At 33.2% G+C, this 20017-nt stretch overlaps 1 protein-coding gene across 2 annotated transcripts in view; it reads left to right on the top strand.

The window, feature by feature from the left end:
• Positions 1–20017, top strand: part of LOC107139270 (UDP-glucuronosyltransferase 2B31-like) — a 136776-nt gene that overhangs the window by 1489 nt on the left and 115270 nt on the right. For both annotated transcript variants that reach the window (XM_048784593.1, XM_048784594.1), the window contains exons 2-4: positions 638–786; positions 11910–12041; positions 13858–13944. In XM_048784593.1, coding sequence (XP_048640550.1) covers positions 638–786; positions 11910–12041; positions 13858–13944 — 368 coding nt within the window. The remainder of the gene's footprint in view (positions 1–637; positions 787–11909; positions 12042–13857; positions 13945–20017) is intronic.

Raw genomic sequence — 20017 nt, 5'->3', positions numbered from 1 at the left:
ATATATATATATATATATATATATATATATATATATATATATATATATATATATATATTTAACCAACTTAATACTATTAATCTCTTAATATGAGGCAAATGCAGTAGAGGTCACTAGGAATTCAGGCATACTCACTAAATCATTACAGATCATTTGAAGAATCAAGGATCAAGGGAATGGTTTGCTCAATTGTAAGAATTAGACTGACTACTCCTAGAAAAAGATATCTCTACAGTTATGGGAGCACTGATTGTTAATGGATCTCACAAAAATTCTAAAAATTTAGGTTACTTTTGTAGTTTTAGAGAGAAAATAATATAAAATGCATGTTTACTTCCATGGAGGCTTAGGTTAATAATTTAATTATTTGTGATTGTAAGTATACAAATGTAACACTGGAAAGTACTCACATAACTAGTTTATGTACATATTAACATATGTAAAATGTATCAAATATAGTATGAAAAAATGTACCCTAAAAAACATATCAATTGTAGTATGCAAACACACGAACACACACATACACAAGTGCATTTGAACATCTTGCCTACACAAATCCAACTCATTTTAAGGCAAATATATCAAGCATTCAAGATACATGTCTCTCATTTTCTTTTCTTCTCTTTTCTCCATTCAGGGAGACCCACTACAATATATGAGACAATGGGAAAAGCAGATTTTTGGCTCATTCGAACCTATTGGGATTTAGAATTTCCTCGTCCACTCTTACCAAATTTTGACTTTGTTGGAGGACTCCACTGTAAACCTGCCAAACCCCTCCCTAAGGTAAATCTTCTCTTGTTTGTTTTGTTCTATTTGATTAACATTTTTGGGAGAAATGTTTCTGCATTCTTAACTCAGAGTGTTTAACTCAGAGATGTGAAAAACAAGATAAAGAGTTCTGCCAATTATAGACTCAGGCAATTCTATGTCATCACATGTAACAGCATTTCATATTGTCACAGAAGAAAGTAGGATATTGGGTATCCTTTGAGAATAGTCAGGAAAATTAAGGCCTTCACTATGTAATACATAATAAATAATCAACCATTTATTCTAATAAATAGAAAGAATATTTATTAAGTAACTGTCATATACCAGAGATAAGTCCTGGATATAGAGAGATATAAGATTGGCACAGTTTCTGCATCATCGAGCCCTTACATTCAAGCTGGGTACAGAGACTGTAACAAGTAATAAATTTGTTTGTTATCATAAGGAAATTATACAATACTAATGAAATCTCCAGCTAAGATCATAAAATAAATTATAAAATTCTTGATAACTAAGGTGAATTCTAAAGAATCCACAGGATAGGAAAAGAGGTTGAGGGAGAGAGGGAGACACAAAAGGAAAAGCACATACAATAGTAAGGGAAACTCCCAAGAACTTCAAGAGTAGTTCAGCAGGAGAAGGCTCAGCAAAGAGGAGGTGATGCTAGAGAGGTAAGTGAAAGCCAGATAATTAGTAGGAGTTTAAAATATCTGTGAAGTACATTGGGTAGCCAATGAAAGGAGTTAAGCATAAGAGAAATGTGGATAAAGTTTCTGTTTTGAAAAATCTCAAAATGTAGTCACCAAGTTGGATTTCAGAGGGAAAGACAAGGCAGAGGAAACCACTCAGGAATTTGTTGCAAGACTGCAGATAACAAACGATGTAAACATGGATGAGGTTGTTCCTACATGTGACTATGCTTATTTATCTATTAAGAGTCAAATTTCATTTGTGTTACCTGGAAAATGTAGACAATACTGATACACAATGTCCTTGGTACAAACATAGGATCCATAGCAATATTCGCTATTGTAATTATTCCTTTTTTGTTTCTATAAAACTATTTTTCCATCTGAAAAACTGAACTTTGTTATCTACTTTTAAAGACCCTAACTATACCAAAAAGGTAGGATTAATACTTGGAAATAGTAATATTTGGATATTTTTACATTTAATTCATTTTCGCATACCCTAAACACTGCTGTGTACATGAATTTGGATTATATTCAAATTGAGAGATAGAAATTCACAATATGGCTGAAACAAACTACCATAGATTTTATCTTGTAAATGTCAACAGCCCAGGTCTGGTATGATAGCTCTATTACCAATAATATTAATTAGGTAATGTGTTCCAGGCACAGTGGATACAATTTCATATATAACAGAAACTAAATTTCTGGAAAATCAACACTGTATTTTCAACCAAAGACCTAGAGAACAGATATTCCATCAATTTTCTTAAAGGTAAATGTGTGAGTTTTGGCAATCAAATGAGAAAGTGGAATTGCTAAAATTATATTTTAAGTGTTCAAGCCCTTCACAACCTTTTAGCTTTAAAGGAATTGCTTTTCTCCATGATATAAATGTGTGGCCTTTACTTGTCTTCACTCCAGCCTTTGAAAAACCTCACCTGAGAACTCAGACTACTACATCCTAGACCATGCTAGGGATGTTTAGTTTGAGAGAACTTTCTGCCATATGCCAATCTTAGAGGACACCTCAGGAAAACTCCCTTGGAAAACTCAGGTCTCAACATCACAGCTTCCCGACAGAGTGAACATAGGAAATATAAACTGCACACATAATGATGATCTAAGTTTTCTTTTCATTTATTTCTGATCACAGCCCTTTAGTTTATAATTACAGAATAATTCTGTTAGCAAATAGGATAATATTTCATAGGAGGAAACAGAAGAGTCTAAAACATTTTAAATAAATACCATGCTTAGAAGAAAACATTACTTGCCATATTGCTATGTGATCTCTAAAGAGTGGCTTTTTCCCTACCTGTTAAAGGCACCAACACATTGAGATCTTACACAAGCCTCATTTTTTTTTAAATTTTTGGTTGTTCAAAACATTACAAAGCTCTTGACATATCATATTTCATACATACATTTGATTCAAGTGGGTTATGTACTCCCAGTTTTACCCCATATACAGTTTGCAGAATCACATTGGTTACACATCTGCGTTTTTACATATTGCCATACTAGTGACTGTTGTATTCTGCTACCTTTCTTATCCTCTACTATCCCCACTCCCCTCCCTCCCCATCTTCTCTCTCTACCCCATCTACTGTAATTCATTTCTCTCCCTTGTTTTTTTTTCCTTTCCCCTCACATCCTCTTATATGTAATTTTGTATAACAGTGAGGGTCTCCTTCTATTACTATGCAATTTCCCTTCTCTCTCCCATTCCCTCCCACCTCTTGTCCCTGATTAATGTTAATCTAATAGAATTATTTTGTTATTTGTGATAAGTTCCATACAATACAAACAGAAAACAAAAAAGTTAGTAAAAGTTACGACTAAAAACTGAGACAGAGTTATTGTAAGTTTTAAGCCATTAATCTCTGATCTTGAGAGATTTCCCCATTCACAGTAGGAGAAAGAGACCTTGTCAATAAAAGGGGAAAGACAACAGAGAGAGGAGGAGGACAATGAGAAGGTATATAGCAGTGTGATCATGATAAGGAATAATAGAAGCAGGTGTTATTTAATAGAATAAACAAGATTAGAATACAGGCCAATATTAGAAACACTGTCTTCTTGGTCTTTATTATATAAAGTAATGCTCCCCCAAATTACTTGCTTTTCCATTAATAATTAGATTCTCAGACAATTTCTATATTGTTTAAATACAGAAATTTGTCAAAATGACAAAGAGCCAAATCTACCAATACTCTTAACAATGTAAACAGCCTTGGGTTTCACAGTATACCAATTGTAATTATACAAACAAAAAATCAAATGAATGTAATCTGTGTTCATGGCAGTTACTTATAGAATACATATTGGAAAAATGTCTTACATTAATTAATTAACACATTAAGTGATGTCATACATTAAGTAATGATTTTAAAACTTATTCTGGTACAAACCACACCATCACAATCACTTTATTTACTTATTATATTTATTTTTATCTTTCTTTTTGTACTATGGATTGAACTCATGTGCACTCAACTACTGAGACACATCCCCAGCCCTAGTTTGCATTTTATTAAGAGACAGGATCTCACTGAGTTGATTAGTGCTTCGCTGTAGCTGAGGCTGGCTTTAAACTTGAGACCCTCCTGTCTCAACCTCCTGACCTGCTGGGATTACAGGCATATACCACCTTACCCAGTACAATTACTTTACAATATAATGCTTCACTACATTAAGTCATAGCACAAGTTTAGTTGGAGACTAAAAGGCAAAATACTGACTATATTAATATCATTTTGTGAGAAGAAAAGATATAAAAAGAATTTTAATCTTCCATTTACATTATATATGTGCATGTATCTACTCATGTACTTACATGAACAGAAAAAAAGATCACAATGAAACAATTCAAATTTTGAACCAACAGTATCTCTAAATGAACCAAAGATCATTTTGGCAATCTTCTTAAGCATTATATATTTTTTCATGCTCTTCCAAATTTTGGTATGATTAATTTGTTTTTTCTTTAAAAATAATGCTGCAGAAAGACTGTGACCTGTCTATGTCAAGGATTATTTGGTTTTAAAAAAGCATATATTTATAAAACAGTAGTAGTGAGAAAATCTTTGTACAACAAAAGATGAAGAACATTTTGAGCAGGGAGAAAATATATTGAATATATTACTGTACACGTTGCTCTGGGTTACTGGAATCACAAAATAACTGGATGTGTCACAAGTTTCTAGGAGTAGTGCAATGTCCACTGTATGTGAATGAACTACTCAACAAGTTGACCTGTTCTATAAAAGGTCTAGAGGAAGACCCACTGTGGTGCAAGAGCTCATGGTTCATAATGAGGTGAAAATAAGGATTCTTCACAGCCACTGATACACAATTCATTCTCATAGAACTTCAATATCATTAAAAAATTTCAGGGAAAATATGAGATATATAAATAATCCAAAGATATGATTACTTAAATATATGTATCATTCCAATGAAGTGAAAATGCTGATTATGGATCAGTATAGTTCTGGACATGTAAAGGATTCTTAGGATCCTTAGAATTATGTAAAAGAAAGTCCAAACCATAATATTAACCTTCTGAATGCTAGTTATTTTTAATCTCCAGTTTTTATGAGCTATTTTAGATGAAAACTTGGGACACTCTCACAAATTGTAAAGTAAGGAATGAAATACTATAGAGATAGGAAACATAAAAATGTACAAAAATCCTATGCACAGGTAACTTTTCTTTTGGGCTCACAAGGACAGAAATAAGTACTAATAATTCCAAACTAAAAAATCATCCATATAACCTGCCTGGAATAAAATCAAGTGAAGTACTATAACAATAAGAATTATAACCAAGTACTAGCTATAGTGTTTAACAAAAAAATTAACATTAGTAATAAATAAAATTATGAATTAAGTATTTACATACAATAATTTTGAATACCATCTTTTGATCTAACATCATCTATTTAATGGCTTTATGTAATTTCTTACACACACAAACACACACACACATATTTCCACAAGTAAGCCTAATGGAGCCTTCCATGTCATAATACACATCTTTTTCCAAAGAAAGTGAGTGACTGGGTCAATTTAAAAATATCCATAACTCACAAATTCTAATAATACATGCATTTCTCTTAGTTTACATACCAATAATTTCTTTGCTTTTCCTACATTTTTATTGGTTCATTTAAGTTGTACATAATGATGAGATTTGATGTTACATATTCATACATGTACACAATATAACAGTACAATCTGGCCAATAAAACTTCCCAGAAATTTTCTTTCCCTTCCCACCTCCCTCCCATTGGTCCTTTTCTCCATTGATCTCCCTTTGATTTCCATGAGATCCACCATTATTTTTTCCCTTTTCCTCTCTAGCTTGCAAATATGAGAGAAAATATACAACCCATGACTTTCTGAGTTTGACTTATTTAATGTAATAGACTCTAATTCCATTCATTTTTGTAAAATGACATAACTTTATTTATTATTTTGGCTGAATAAAACTCCATTGTGTATATATACCACATTTTCTTTATTCAGTCATCCATTGGCAGACACCTAGGCTGGTTCCATAGTTTGTGTATTATGAGTTGTACTGCTATAAAATGGGTATGCATGTATCACTGTTATATATCCATGTATCACTTTAATTCTTTAGGATAAATACTGAAAATGGTATACCTGGGTGATATGATATTTACATGCTTACTCTTTTGAAAAATACCTATACTGATTTCCATAGTGGTTGTACTCATTTACAATTCCTCAAATAGTGCTAAAAGATTTTTCTCCATATCCTCTCCAGTTTTTATTATTCTTTTTATTCTGGATGACTACTTTTCTGACGGGTGAAAGATAAAATCCCAGTGTAGTTTTCATTTCCCTTGTTTGTAATGATATTGAATACATTTTGTTTCTATATTTTTGTTGGCTCTTTATATTTACTCTTCTGAGAAGCATCTTTTTAATTCATTTTCTCTTTGATTATTTGGGTTGTTTAATTTTTTTGGTGTAAAGTTTTTGGAATTTATATATTCTAAATATTAATCATTTGGCAAAAGGTGTTTTGCAAAGATTTTCTTCCATTTCATAAGTTATCTCTTCACAATTCTAATTGTTTCCTTTGCAGTTCAGAAGCTTTTTAATTTGATGCCTTCCAATTTATCTACTCTTGGAATTATTTCCTGGCCTTTTAGGGGTTCTATTTGAGAAAGTCATTGCCTGTGCCTATATGCTGGAGTTTTGACCCTGCAGTTTCTCCTAGATGTTGTATAGTATTGGTTCTAATTTCTAGGTTTTTGATCCATTTTGAGTTGATTTTTGTGCAGGGTAAGAGATAAGGTTATAGTTTCATTTTTCTGCAATTTTTCCCAGCATCATTTATTTAAAAGGCACTCTCTTCTCCAACATCATGTGTGTGGTTTTTCTCTGTGTTTTCTATTCTGTACTACTGGTCAATATGTCTTATTCATGTCAGTACCACATAGTTTTTGTTACTATAGCTCTGTAGTATAATTTAACATCAGATATTGTGATGCCTCCAGCATTGCTTTTTGGGTTTAGAATTGATTTGATTATTATGGGTCTTTTATTCTTCAAGATGAATATTAGGATTATCTTTTCTAGTTCAGTGAAGAAAGCCATTGATATTTTCATGAGGATTATATTGAATCTGTATAATGCTTTGGATCATTGGTGATTTTAACAATATTAATTCTATCTATCCATGAACATGAGGGGTCTTTCCATCTTATTTTCTGTCTTCTCTAATTTCAATCTTCAATTTTAGAGGTCTTTTAACTTTTTGTTAGATTTATTCCTAGATTTTTGTTGTTATTATTATTTGTTTGTTTTGAGGCTATTGTGAATGAAATAATTCTCTTGATTTTTTTCTCTGCAGATTCATTGTTGGTATATGAGAAAGCAATTGATTTTCGTATGTTGATTTTGTAACCAGGTACTTTGTCAAATTTGTTTATTAGCACTATCAGTCTTTTGGTGGAGTGCCTTGGCTCTTCTATGTATAGGATCATATCATCTACAAACTAATAATTTGACTTCTTTCTTTCCTGTTTTTCTGTTTCTTATTTATTTATATTTCCTTGTTGCTATTTTACTGGTTTTGGAATTGCTTTGTTCTTCTTTTTGAAGGGCCTTGAAATGAGAAATTAGGTTTTTTTATGTGGGATCTTCATGATTTTATTATACAGGCACTCATAGCTATAAACTTTTCTCTTAGAAACTCCTTCATTCTGCCCCAGAGGTTCTGATATGTTGTATTACTATTCTCACTTGAGTCTAAGAATTTTTAAATTTCTCCCTTAATTTCTTCTATAATCCATTTTTATACAATAGATATTGTCCAATCTCCATATGTTCATATAGTTTTTGTATGGTTCTGTCAAGTTGATTTCTAATTTCATCCAATTATGATCTGGTAGAATACAATGAGTAATACCAATTGTTTTGTATTTGATGAGAGTTGCTTTGTGGCCTTAAATATTGTCTGTTTTGGAGAAGGTTTTCTTGAGATGCTGAGAAGAAAGTGTATTCAGATGCTGTTGAATGAAACATTCTATAGATATCTATAAGTTCATTGGACTTATAATATTTTTCAGGTCCAAAGAATTCTTACTGGTTCTATGTCTGGATGACCTATCAGAAGATAAGAGAATTGTGTTGAAATTACCAAGTTACCAAGTATTATTTTACTCACATCTATCTGAGGCTTCAATTTGACTAGTGTCTCTTATGTAATTAGTTGGATCCATGTTTATGACTTAAATATTTATAATTGTTATATCTTCTTGTTGGATTATTAATTTTACCAGTATGAAGTGACCAGCTTTGTCTCTTCTGATTAATTTTGGTTTGAAGTCTGTTTGTCAGATATAAGAGTAGATAATCCCGATTATTTTCTGATTCCATTTGCATTATGTATCAATTTTTATCTTTTTGCTTTTAGCCTACGACTATCTTTACCTGTAAGGTGTGTCTTTTATGAACAACATATTATTGGGTCTTGTTTTATAATCCATTCTTCCAGACTATATGTTTTAAATGAAGAATTGAGATGATTTACATTCAATGTCATTACAAAGAGACATTTATTAATTCCTGAAATTTTGATTCATTTATGTTTAATTTGGTCCTATTTTTCATTTGCTTAGCTACTCTTCCAATAAGATTTGTTCATTTGTAAACTTCAGAGTTTGTTTTTTATTTGTTCTATATGGATTCTTTCATTAAATATGTTCTGGTTTAGTTGTTATGAATTATTTTGTTTTTTCCTTATCTTGGAATGATTCTATTTCATACTTGATTTTGAAAGAGAGCTTTTCTCGATATAGCAATCTTACTTTACAGTTAATTTCTTTCAGGACTTGGAACTTATTTTTCTAAGTTATCTCCTAGCTTTTAGAGTTTGTGCTGAGAAATGAGAAGTGCTTCTTATTGGCTTGCCTCTAAATGTGATCTGACAATTTTCTCTTAAGGCTTTTAAAATTCTATACTTGTTTTTTCTGTTAGGCATTTTAATTATAATGTTCTGTAGAAAGATTGTTTTTTGGTCCTGTGTATAGGGGTTCTTTTTCTGTATATGTCCCTCTGTATCTGGATATCTACCTAATTAGTCTTGTGTTGGGTTTTATGCATCTGTTAAGAGGGATTTTTAATCCATGTTTTTTTTTAAAGTTATAGATGGACACAATACCTTTATTTCATTTATTTTAGGGTTTTTTTATGTGGCACTGTGCCGGAGTACGGCTGCAGCAGAATAATCAGGGGGGGGGGTGACGAATAACTTGTGTACGTTGATACAGCAGGAGTAGGAGCCGTTTATTGCAGGACAGGAGCAGTATTTATACATTCCACACAGCTTATCTAATTAGCATAAACTAGATACATCAGTCAACCAATCAGGAATCTCTACACCTAATGGCTCGGTTTTGTTACTTCTCAAACCACTCCCTCTGACATTTTGCCAGGCACCATCCAGACTTGTTTACGAACTTTAACATTCCCCTGGCAAAATGCCAGGTGTTATTTTGACTTGTTTACAGACTCTAACAGCACTGGAAATCAAGACCAGTTCCTCATGTGTATGAGGCAAGCACTCTACCACTGAGTCACAATTCCAGCCCTCTTCCACTTTTTTTTAAGGCATAGTATTTACTTTCCAAAGTGTCCTAGCTTGATCTGGATTAAGACTCTTTATAAGTATGGTATTCACAGCCTTTGAATTAATTCTCCTATTTTTCCTGTGGCAGTGGATTTCCATAGGGGGAAGCCATGAACCCACCCCCAACTGTTTCTATTTGAGGCCTTTTCATTAGTTTGAGTTTTTATCTCTTCTGTTCTATGTATTAAAGTATAGTTAGTGATTGAATGCCACTAGTTTTCATTTTGAGCAAGATGAACTATATTTTGGTTGAACTTATTCCAGCAGTGGACTTTTCTACCCTGTGAACATGTGGAGTCATTATAGATTTCCAGCTACTCACAGAAAAGGGGGAAATAAATAATAACTGATACAGTAATATACAGCATTAAATAAATACCTGGATTCTACAATGACTTCTAAAATGTTAACTGCTACCAAAAAAAAAAAACACAAAAAACAGAAAAGTAGGTCAGCAATTGCCAACAACAGAGCACTGCATGAATATAAACTAAACCTAACATTTAAACAAGAAACAGCTGTCAACTATGTCATCCACAGAAGTAATAACTGCAACAACATTAATGGTGGGATCAAGAGTTTTATAAACCAATTAGTTTAAAGATGGCAAAATCACAGTCAGTAAGAGGAAATAATGTGATATAGGAAGACAGTCAAAAAAAGATTAAAATTTTAAAAACTGAAGAGAGAGAAAGCAGAAGAGATAGCAGGTGATCGTTATAAGGATGGAGGACACAATAGGAGAAACAAATAAATGGAGAGAGAAAAAGAGAATAGATTTTCACTATAACCAGGAGTATAAAAGAGAGATAAAGAAAGAAACAAATAAAAACAATACAAAACAAAACAAATATATACAGACAAAAAAAAACCCTAACCCTCAAAAGACAACACAAGGAAAAATAACTACATTTAAAAAATGCTAAGGCTAAAAAAAAAGAAATAATGTTAGAATACACAAACACACAGAAAGAATAAGAAAAAGTAAAAATATTCTTAATTATAAATGAAAGAATCATTTCCACTGAGGTAGCCAAAATTTTCAGAATGGATGGTTAATGACTATACTCAACAGTTTTTCAATTCATTTCTTCTTTAGCTATGTCCTGAGACTAAGAGCAAAGGTTGGATTTTCTTATCACCTTCCTCTTTTTGTGTTTCTCTCTGAGCTACCACTTGGAATGGCCTAAGACTGAAGGTGTTTGAAATAATTCTCAGCTTCCCTTCTTACCAGTATGATGTAGGTTGGAGTGGGAAGAAGTGCCAGTTGGAGATTTGTGTGCACAGACCAGATCTAAGCACTCCTGGGGTGAGGTTGCTGCAGTGTTCTATGAGATGAGTTCTGATGGAGGAAACTTAGGTCTAATCAGACCCAAGGGGTTTTGTTTGGTATATACTCTGAAGAAATTGGATGGACACACACCTAGGGCCTGGCAGTAGCTTACCTCTGTAGGGAGTCTGAATCTCAGAAGCCTCCTAAGAATTCTACTCATTTCACGGGGGAGCTGATCTTCCACATATTCTGCTGTCCACCTGCAAAGCTTTTCTAGGCTGAGTCCCTGAGTATTTCCATAAGTGCCTGTTCAGATTCTCACTCACTTCAGCTGGTCACAAGAGCCACCAGCTCAAAGAAAAAGCAAGTTGTGCTCCCCCTTTGCTTTTCTGGCTTGAATCCCCTGGGGTAAAATCTTATCTATGCCTCTTTCACTCCCATTTAGCTAGGTACACTCTAAGCCACACAGTAGGCAGTACAGTAGTGTTTACTCAGATCTCCCAGTTCTGGTAACAGAGACTGGAACAAGGCCACCTCAAGATGAATCCACCTCATCTCTCCTCAGGCAGTGAATAAACAGCACTTTTCAATCACCAGTGCACACTGGAGTCTCTGGATCAGCTAAGATCATGTTGCTTCTCTGATCTCAGGTTTTTTGCATACCAAATATGTCCACTTTGTTTCTCCCTGCGTTTTTCATTTCTCTGTGGTAGACAGCACCATTACTACTGCTGTAGCTGCTTCCACAAACAGTTTGGTTTCAATGTAGTCTTCTTTGTTTAATGAACCCAAGCTTCTGAGTCTCTGAGACACTCTGTCCAGTATTGAATTTTAGTGAAATCCTTCTTTCACCCACCTCACTAAGAAGCAGTATTCTCACTGCTTATATTTTGATCCTTGGAGCAACTAGAAAAGCAGCCTGCCCCTAATCTGACATCCTGTATCCCCTCTCTTTTCATCTTTTTTTTGATGGAGCAAATAAATGTTTTATTCACAGGAAATGGAAGAATTTGTACAGAGTTCTGGAGAAAATGGTATTGTGGTGTTTCCTCTGGGGTCGATGGTTTCTAACATGCCAGAAGAGAAAGCCAATATAATTGCATTTTCCCTTGCACAGATTCCACAAAAGGTAAGAAACAGTGCCCTCTTAGTGGCCAAATATGTAAAAAGTCTGTTAAACTTGATAAAGGGTTTTCTTAATGAAGCATCCTTTGTGAAACATAACCTATTGTGATATCTCTAGTTCATCTCAGAAACCATGATTTAAACAAAAAATATGTGTGGTAATTCTAAAATGTAGAGAGTGTTTAATTCATGATAATATTAACATTGTGATCATAAAGAATATATTTTACAGGTCCATTGTGAAAGTTTAATGGTAAGGCTATCACAGGTATTTATTTACACAGATTCCACATTCTTCTCGGCTACTTCTTCCTTTTCCTTGCAGGATCCCTGAGGGCACTATATACACGGCCAATGTTATCACAAACCTATAAAAAGTTAACTCATAACTGGACAGCCACAATAATGCTAAGCAGGTATTGAAGAAGGCTGAAATTTATCATGATTTTAGATACCCAAGGCAATCCCTTATTCCTTGCTTACCCTCATTTAAAAATAGGATTCTTGCCATGATATTCTACTTCATCTTTGGCAAATAACAATGGAGTCTGCCACATAAGAACTGAACTTCTGAAACTGTAAACCCAAAATACATCCCCTCCCCATTAAAAAGAAGTATAAATTTATTTAACAAACTGTTCCTGGAGTTTTGAGGAGAAAGGCTAACCAAATCATTGGGCCAAATTCCCACTCAGTCGCATGTATTTGTAGAAAAAGAAAAAAACAGCTTGCACTTGCGGACAGGATCCTGACAATGTCTGACAATTGGAGAAAGTGCAGAGATTAGTTCTGCCTTTGAAGTGCATTATAAATGTACCTCAAAGGACTTTGCTTCTAAAACATCAGATTAATACCTTTTAAGAAGAAAGAAGAGAGTATAAGGAAGAGTCAAGCAGAAGCAAGCCTGGCATGGGCTGAAATTCAAAATTCCCACCTCCATAAAATGCTTTAATACCACAATTTCTAACATAACCACTCTTGTGGTCTTTGAGTGTTTTCCATCTGCTTTGCAGTTTCCTATCTGATATAGGCTTCTCCTAATCGCCCAATTATTTTTCCTTCTGTAGATCTAAATTTACTTTGCTACTCCCATTGCATAGAGAAGATAAGCACTTAGAAATTATACTCCAGTTCATGAAGATTGCTTTTAATTTCCAGAGTCAGCTCCTAGACATAAATATATCTTGGATATATATAAGACTACTAGCAAGATTTGTACTGCATCATTAAATGATAACACACAGTTTTAAAACATTTAGCAACCTCACAATTTTGAACTTTATTTCAATATCCATGTAATTATTTGTAAGTTGCAAATGGGTTCTTCCTTTTAAAACTTAAAGAATTTCTAAATTCACCAATATTGATAGAAGTGTGGGTTAAGATCCATAAGTACCAGTAAAAGGTTTGTTATAGGTAGTGTTTAATAAATTGAAGTCTAAAACAAGTTACATGTAATTCCTAGTTAGTATTCATCTATTTCTAACAGTAGCTGACTGCATTGGTTTGCTTTTGTCTATAAAAAACAATGCAAACTGAAATAAGCATTTTAAACAATATATGTCCTGTCTAATCTATGTCACTCACAAGAAATAAACATAATGATATTAATCTGGAAAATGAAATCTAGGATAAAATGCATAAAACAAAATATTCATGGAGTTTTAGTTTGTATTTTAGTAATTTTCGTTACTTAAAATTTTACTTATTTCCTTATGTGTTAAATGTTGAACTAGATGATCTCTTAAATTTTTAGAATGCAAACATGCTATAACATTAAATTTTAAATCATAGAATAAGGTACATTCTTTACCAAACAGGTCATCTGGAGATATCAAGGCAAGACGCCAGATAAATTAGGACCCAACACTCGAATATACAACTGGATCCCCAGAATGACCTTCTTGGTAAGACTCTGAGATAAGTCCGAAAAGCATGAGTACCATCAATCTGGATGCTTATAATTCAACAGAAAACATTTTATCAAATACTTGTTACTTAAAAAAATCAAACACAATGTTCAACTTCTTTTTAATTATTTTCCAGACCCAGGGATGGTTTGAAAAAAACAAAGCAAAAAGTTGCAATTTTAATATACACAGTCATTGTATATAGAATCAAAGTTATCTCTATATCTGGTGCAATTACCTCTGCAAGAATTTTTCACTCAGTTCCTGGATTGTCTCTCTGTGATGTTGTTTGTCTTTCACTTATTCTTTCCTCTCCTGCAGGTGTATTTCAAATACCTTTCAAAATGGCAGCCAGGACTTTTTTTTTTTATGAACAGTGACTCTTTATTTTCTCTATAAATTAATGCACAATCTTCAATATGAAGTGCAAACACATTTTGTAATGAAGTGTAGGATCTCTTTTCTTTGAATTCAGTACCATCACCATCTTATTCCCTGCTGCTTTGGACATGCTACATAGTAAAGTTAGCGATTTCAGTTTTTTTAATGAGATAATATGCTAACATGTCCTTCATGATTTTATTTTCCATAAGTGCATGTTGATTCGTTTACTAAAAATATTCTATTTTTTCTACCTATTAATTTTGTATTCAATATTCAAGTCTCAATTCATGTACTCTCTCTTTCATGTAGTTTTCGGTTAGCACTCTAGTGGACTTAGTTGCTTGTTCCTCTGAGATATGAAAAAAAAATTAATGCACTGTCATGTTTACAACAATTTGTCACCTAAAATACACACTGATCCTTTAATGTCTTCTAATACACATTTCTCATTTTCTTTCTAAGATGTAAATTAATAATTTTTCTGACATTAAATCAATCCTAGGTCATCCAAAAACAAAAGCTTTTATAACTCATGGTGGAACCAATGGTGTCTATGAGGGAATTTACCATGGGATCCCTATGGTGGGCATTCCTTTGTTTGAGGATCAACCTGATAACATTGCTTATGTGAAGGCCAAGGGAGTAGCTATTCAATTGGAATACAGAACACTGTAAAGTGCAGATCTTCTTAAGGCCTTGAGGATGGTCATTAATGACCCTATGTGAGTACAACAACTTTGACACTGGGTAGTATTCATAGAAGAATTATCTTCTCATCAATGAGTATAAATTTTAGCCCATTTTGAGGAGGGTAATTTTTTAATTAATTAATTTATTTATATATGACAGTGGAATTCATTACAATTCTTATTACACATATAGAGCACAACTTTTTATATCTCTGGTTGTATACATAGTGTATTCAAATTCATGTCTTCATACCTGTACTTTGGATAATAATGATCATCACATTCCACCATCGTGAATAACCCCACGCCCCCTCCCTTCCCTTCCAAATATTGCCCTATCTAGAGTTCATCTCTTCTGCCCATGCTCCTGCTCCCTATCCCACAATGAATCAGCCTCCTTATATCAAAGAAAACAAACAGCATTTGGTTTTTTGATTGTCAAACTTCCCTTAGCATTATGTTCTCTAACTCCATCCATTTAACTGCAAATGCCATGATTTTATTCTCTTTTATTGCTGAGTAATATTCCATTGTGTATATATGCCACACTTTTTATCCTTTCATCTATAGAAGGGCATCTAGGTTGGTTCCACAGTATAGATATTGCGAATTGTGCTGCTATAAACATTGATGTGGCTGTGGAGGAGGGTAATTTAAAGAATCTAAAGATTCAATCCATATTAAATCTATTTTCAATCAGTTTAACCATTACTGTTTCAGAGTTGTATACAACTTCAAATATCATAAGAATTTCAAAATTGCATTGATCTTGTAGATTACATAAGAAAATGATTACTGCACCATTTCTATACATACATAAAATATTTGCCATATGTAGCCATTTGCAATGAGGATTTAATTTATAAATATGACAGAATCTACAGAAGAAAAAAATGATAAACTTATAGAGATATGACAGTATCTTGAATACATACCTAAAATTTCTGCAACCATAAATTATTTTACTCAAAAATTATTTCATCAGTATTAATATTTTCACAGATTTTAATGATGTATAACACACAATATACCATTTATCTCTTTAAAGTGTGAATTAAAATTCAAATTAATTTGATGTTTCCATAGTTATAAAACTCTTAAATACTATAATTTTTGAAAATTTTGTCACATCAAAAGAAATGTGACAATGCATTGAAGTCATTTCTTATTGCCTCCTAGATTAGGCAAACTCCATTTATTTTTTGTGTCTATAGAACATCCTATTCTAAATATTTCACATAAAAAGATAATAAAAGTTATTGTCTTTTTCAATGGTTTCTTTCACTAGTGCTGTTAGTTTCATCATGCTTTGCCAAGGGTCAGCCTTTATTGTTTTTTATTGTTGAATAACATTGTGTGGTTGGAAATATTCAAAGTAATTTATCAATTCATCAGTTTATAAAGGTTTCTGTTTCCAATTTTGATTATTATGAACAATGTGTATAATTTATATGAACATAAGTATTCATGTCTTCTGGTAATTTCTATTTATACAACTGTTAGGTCATATGATAATGTTATATGTATTCAGATCTGCCAAACTATTTTCCAAAGTAGTTGCAAAAATTTTTGCAGCATACAAGCAATATAAGAGAGTTCCAATTTCTCCATATCATTGTTAGCATTTATTATCACCTTTTATTTTATTGTAGCCATCCTAGTGAAAAGGATTGTAGCTCACTGTGGTCTTGACTTGCATTCCATGATAGCTAAAGAGCATCATTTTTATGTGCTTTTTGGTCATTCACTTACCTTCATGAGAGAAATGTCATTTCCAACCCTTTGCTCATTTTAAATCAGGTTATTTATGTTTTAATTATTGATTTTAATGTTTCTCCATCTTTTATGGATATATATCTCATCAGATATATGATTTGCAAATATCTTTCTAATGTTCCATATGGTTGATTTTTTTTAACTTTGTGATAATCTTAGAAGCACAATAAATTTTTCTTCATGATATTTGATAAAACAAAACTTCAATAATTAACCTTTTCCATACTGCACAAGGAAATTATATGGAGTATAGAGTTTCTAGGTAGAATGACTGTGTTCAACTTAACTCTCATTTCTCCTAATGATAGTATTATTGTTTAAGGAAGGTATCACTTAAAGGACAAGTTCAAAACTCCATTTCCAAGAAAAAAAATAGTAGCACAATAAATAATAAAAATACTCTGAGAGAAGTAAAGAAAGAATGGAAAAAGAGACATAAAATAATGTATAAATGGAAAAGGAAATACAGATTAAAACATCAGACTTAAATATTAATATATCAGTTTTACATTATGTCCTAAGACTTTTCATTACCCTAACAATCTCTCCTCCTTCTCCCCTGATCCCTTTCTTCTTGTATAATTGTCTTCCTGTTACTTTTATGTCACTTACCCTGTCAGATTCCACATGTGAAGGGAAACATACAATATGTTATATTTTTTATTTTTTACTTATTTCACTTACTACTTAAATGTTTAATTCCATTTTGTGTTCATTCTTGTACAGCGTCAGAGTTAGGGATCAAGTTGCAATCTTCTACATATGGCTATCAAGTTTTACCAGCACCATATTTAGAAAAGGCTCTCTTTTCTCCAATGTGTATTTTTGGCAACGTTCTCAAGAATCAGATGGCTACAACTATACAGTTTTATTTCTTGGGCCTTAATTATATTTCATTGGTCTGTGTCTTTTTATCCCACACTATGTTATTTTTGTTATTATGGCTCTGTAGTCCATTTTAAAATCAGAATTGTGTTAATTCCAGCATTTCTCCTTTTGTTCACAATTGCTTTGGATATTTGAGGTCTTTTGGGCTTCCATATGAATTTTATGATTTTTATTTTATTTCTGTGAAGAATTTCACTGGTATTTTGACATGGATATTATTAAATCTGTAGATTGGTTTCAGCCAGATGGCTATTTCAACAGTATTCTTTCTGCTGATTCATGACTTTCCATCTTCCAGTATCTTCTTTCTTCAATATTCTATAAATTTCATTGTAGAAAACTTACACTTCCTTATTACATTTATTCCTAGTGATTTTTCTTTGAAGATATTGTCAAAAAATGTTTTTCTGATTTCTTTCTCACTGAGTTTGCTATTTATATATTTAAAAAGCTACTTTGTTTTGTGTGGCAATTTGTATATTGTTACTTTTCTGAGTTTGTATTTCATTATCAGATTTAAGTCTTCTAATGGATTCTTAAGGATCTTTGAAGAGGCAGAACATATGACCTGCAAATCCTATATCATGATCCAATTAGTGGGCACATTGGTGTCCTTACTTCACCATCCCTGCAAGTTAATTGTGATATTTCCTGGTGATCACTTAGGATATGGTGTGTTTTTCTTGTAATATTGGGGCTTATTATAGAAAATGCAATGTATTTTATATTATTAGGAAAATCATTTAAAACAACATAAAATAATAAAAGAAATCCCTAGGGCTACTATGCTAATATGACCAAGAAAAGTACCTCTGAGGAGTGACATGATGGCCAAGAGCTTAGCCATGAGATATAAGCAAGACTTATGATGTTGCATCAAAGGATGCTCAAGGAAAATCCAGATGAGATTAAAAGTATGAAGGTGCCAAGGGGAGAACACATTTGTTGACACTGGAGAACAGAGAAAACACACATGTGCTCAAAACCACTAAAAATTAGGAATGGACCCACAATATGATTTACTTATCCCACTTCTCAGTATATATTCAAAAGATTTAAAATCAGTATACTACAGGAATTCAACTACATTGATGTTTGTAGTAGCACAGTTCAGTGTAGCCAAGCTCTGAAACCAATGTAGGTCCCCTCAATAGATGAATGAATAAAGAAATTGTAGTGTATACACATAATGGAGTATTGGTCCTAAAAGATGAAATTATGTCACTTTCCAGTAGATACATAGAACTGGAGACTATCATGCCAAGTGAAATAAGTCTTGCTGGGAGCCATTAGCCAAGTAGATCTGACAATTTCCTTGCCAGCGTACCCCATGTTGCAATGACATTGAATGTAGGTGACCTTGTTCAAGGACCAGGGCGGATTAGGGTGTTCCCAGTTTAGGATAATCCAGTTTAGGGCATTCCAGGTTTAAGATTATTCCTCCTGGGAATAGGGCGTATCCTGCTGCCTGAGTTCCCCTTGAGTTCTCACGGGATTCAGACAGTATATTTTGGGAGACAGAAGCCCAGTGGAGGTGGATTTGGGCAGAGAACGTGGATTTCCCCAGAACGTGATTGTAGACAGCTGGTGTGAGTTCGGGAATAAAGAGTTGCTGTTTGAATCTACAAGCTGTGTGGTGGCTCGTGATTGTGTGTCCAGCCAGACTGCGGCATTTGTGCCCAGCCAGACTGCGGCATTTGGCGTTCCGTGCGGGGAACTTCTGAAGCTTCGGGGTAAGTGAAATTGCTTGCCCCTGAGGAAGAGCGAAAGAATGGGTGACCAATTCAAAAAACAATGTGTTATTGTTTTGATTTATCTTGTTTTTGTTTCAAGCTGCCTATCCCTAGAAATTTCTCAGGCAAACTGGAAAAAATGGTTGACTAAAGGTTTGAAGTTTGTCGGCCCTGAGGAAGAGAAAATTGATAAAACAATTTTTTATTACTTTTTTGTTTCATTCAGTTTTGGTTTTGTTTTGTGTTATCTTATTGGGTTGCGTTATCTTTATAGTAGATTAGAAATTAGTAAAAAGCAAACCGAAAAGATGTTAAGTAAATTGTTAGAGGTTCAGACCATGGAGAAAGACATTTTAGATCAAGCAAAAGAGAAGGTCTCTCGAGCTAGTCAGACAGAGGAAGAAAATTTAAAGGAAATGGGGTTGTTAGGAAAAAGGCCACAACAGGAGGCTGTTACTAACTCCGTTTTATCACAAGAGGGCGTAATTCAACCAACAGCCCCACAAATGGAGACAGCTGAGTGGCCCTCAAACCCCGTAGTTGATAAATGGGATCCTGAGACAGGACCTCAAAGATTAGCATGCCCTGTACTTGAACAGG

The sequence above is a fragment of the Marmota marmota genome, unplaced genomic scaffold, assembly GCF_001458135.2.
Source record: "Marmota marmota marmota unplaced genomic scaffold, marMar, whole genome shotgun sequence".
Taxonomy (NCBI): Eukaryota; Metazoa; Chordata; class Mammalia; order Rodentia; family Sciuridae; genus Marmota; species Marmota marmota.
Note: the sequence above shows the minus strand (reverse complement) of the source record. Positions and strands in the feature narration are given on the sequence as shown.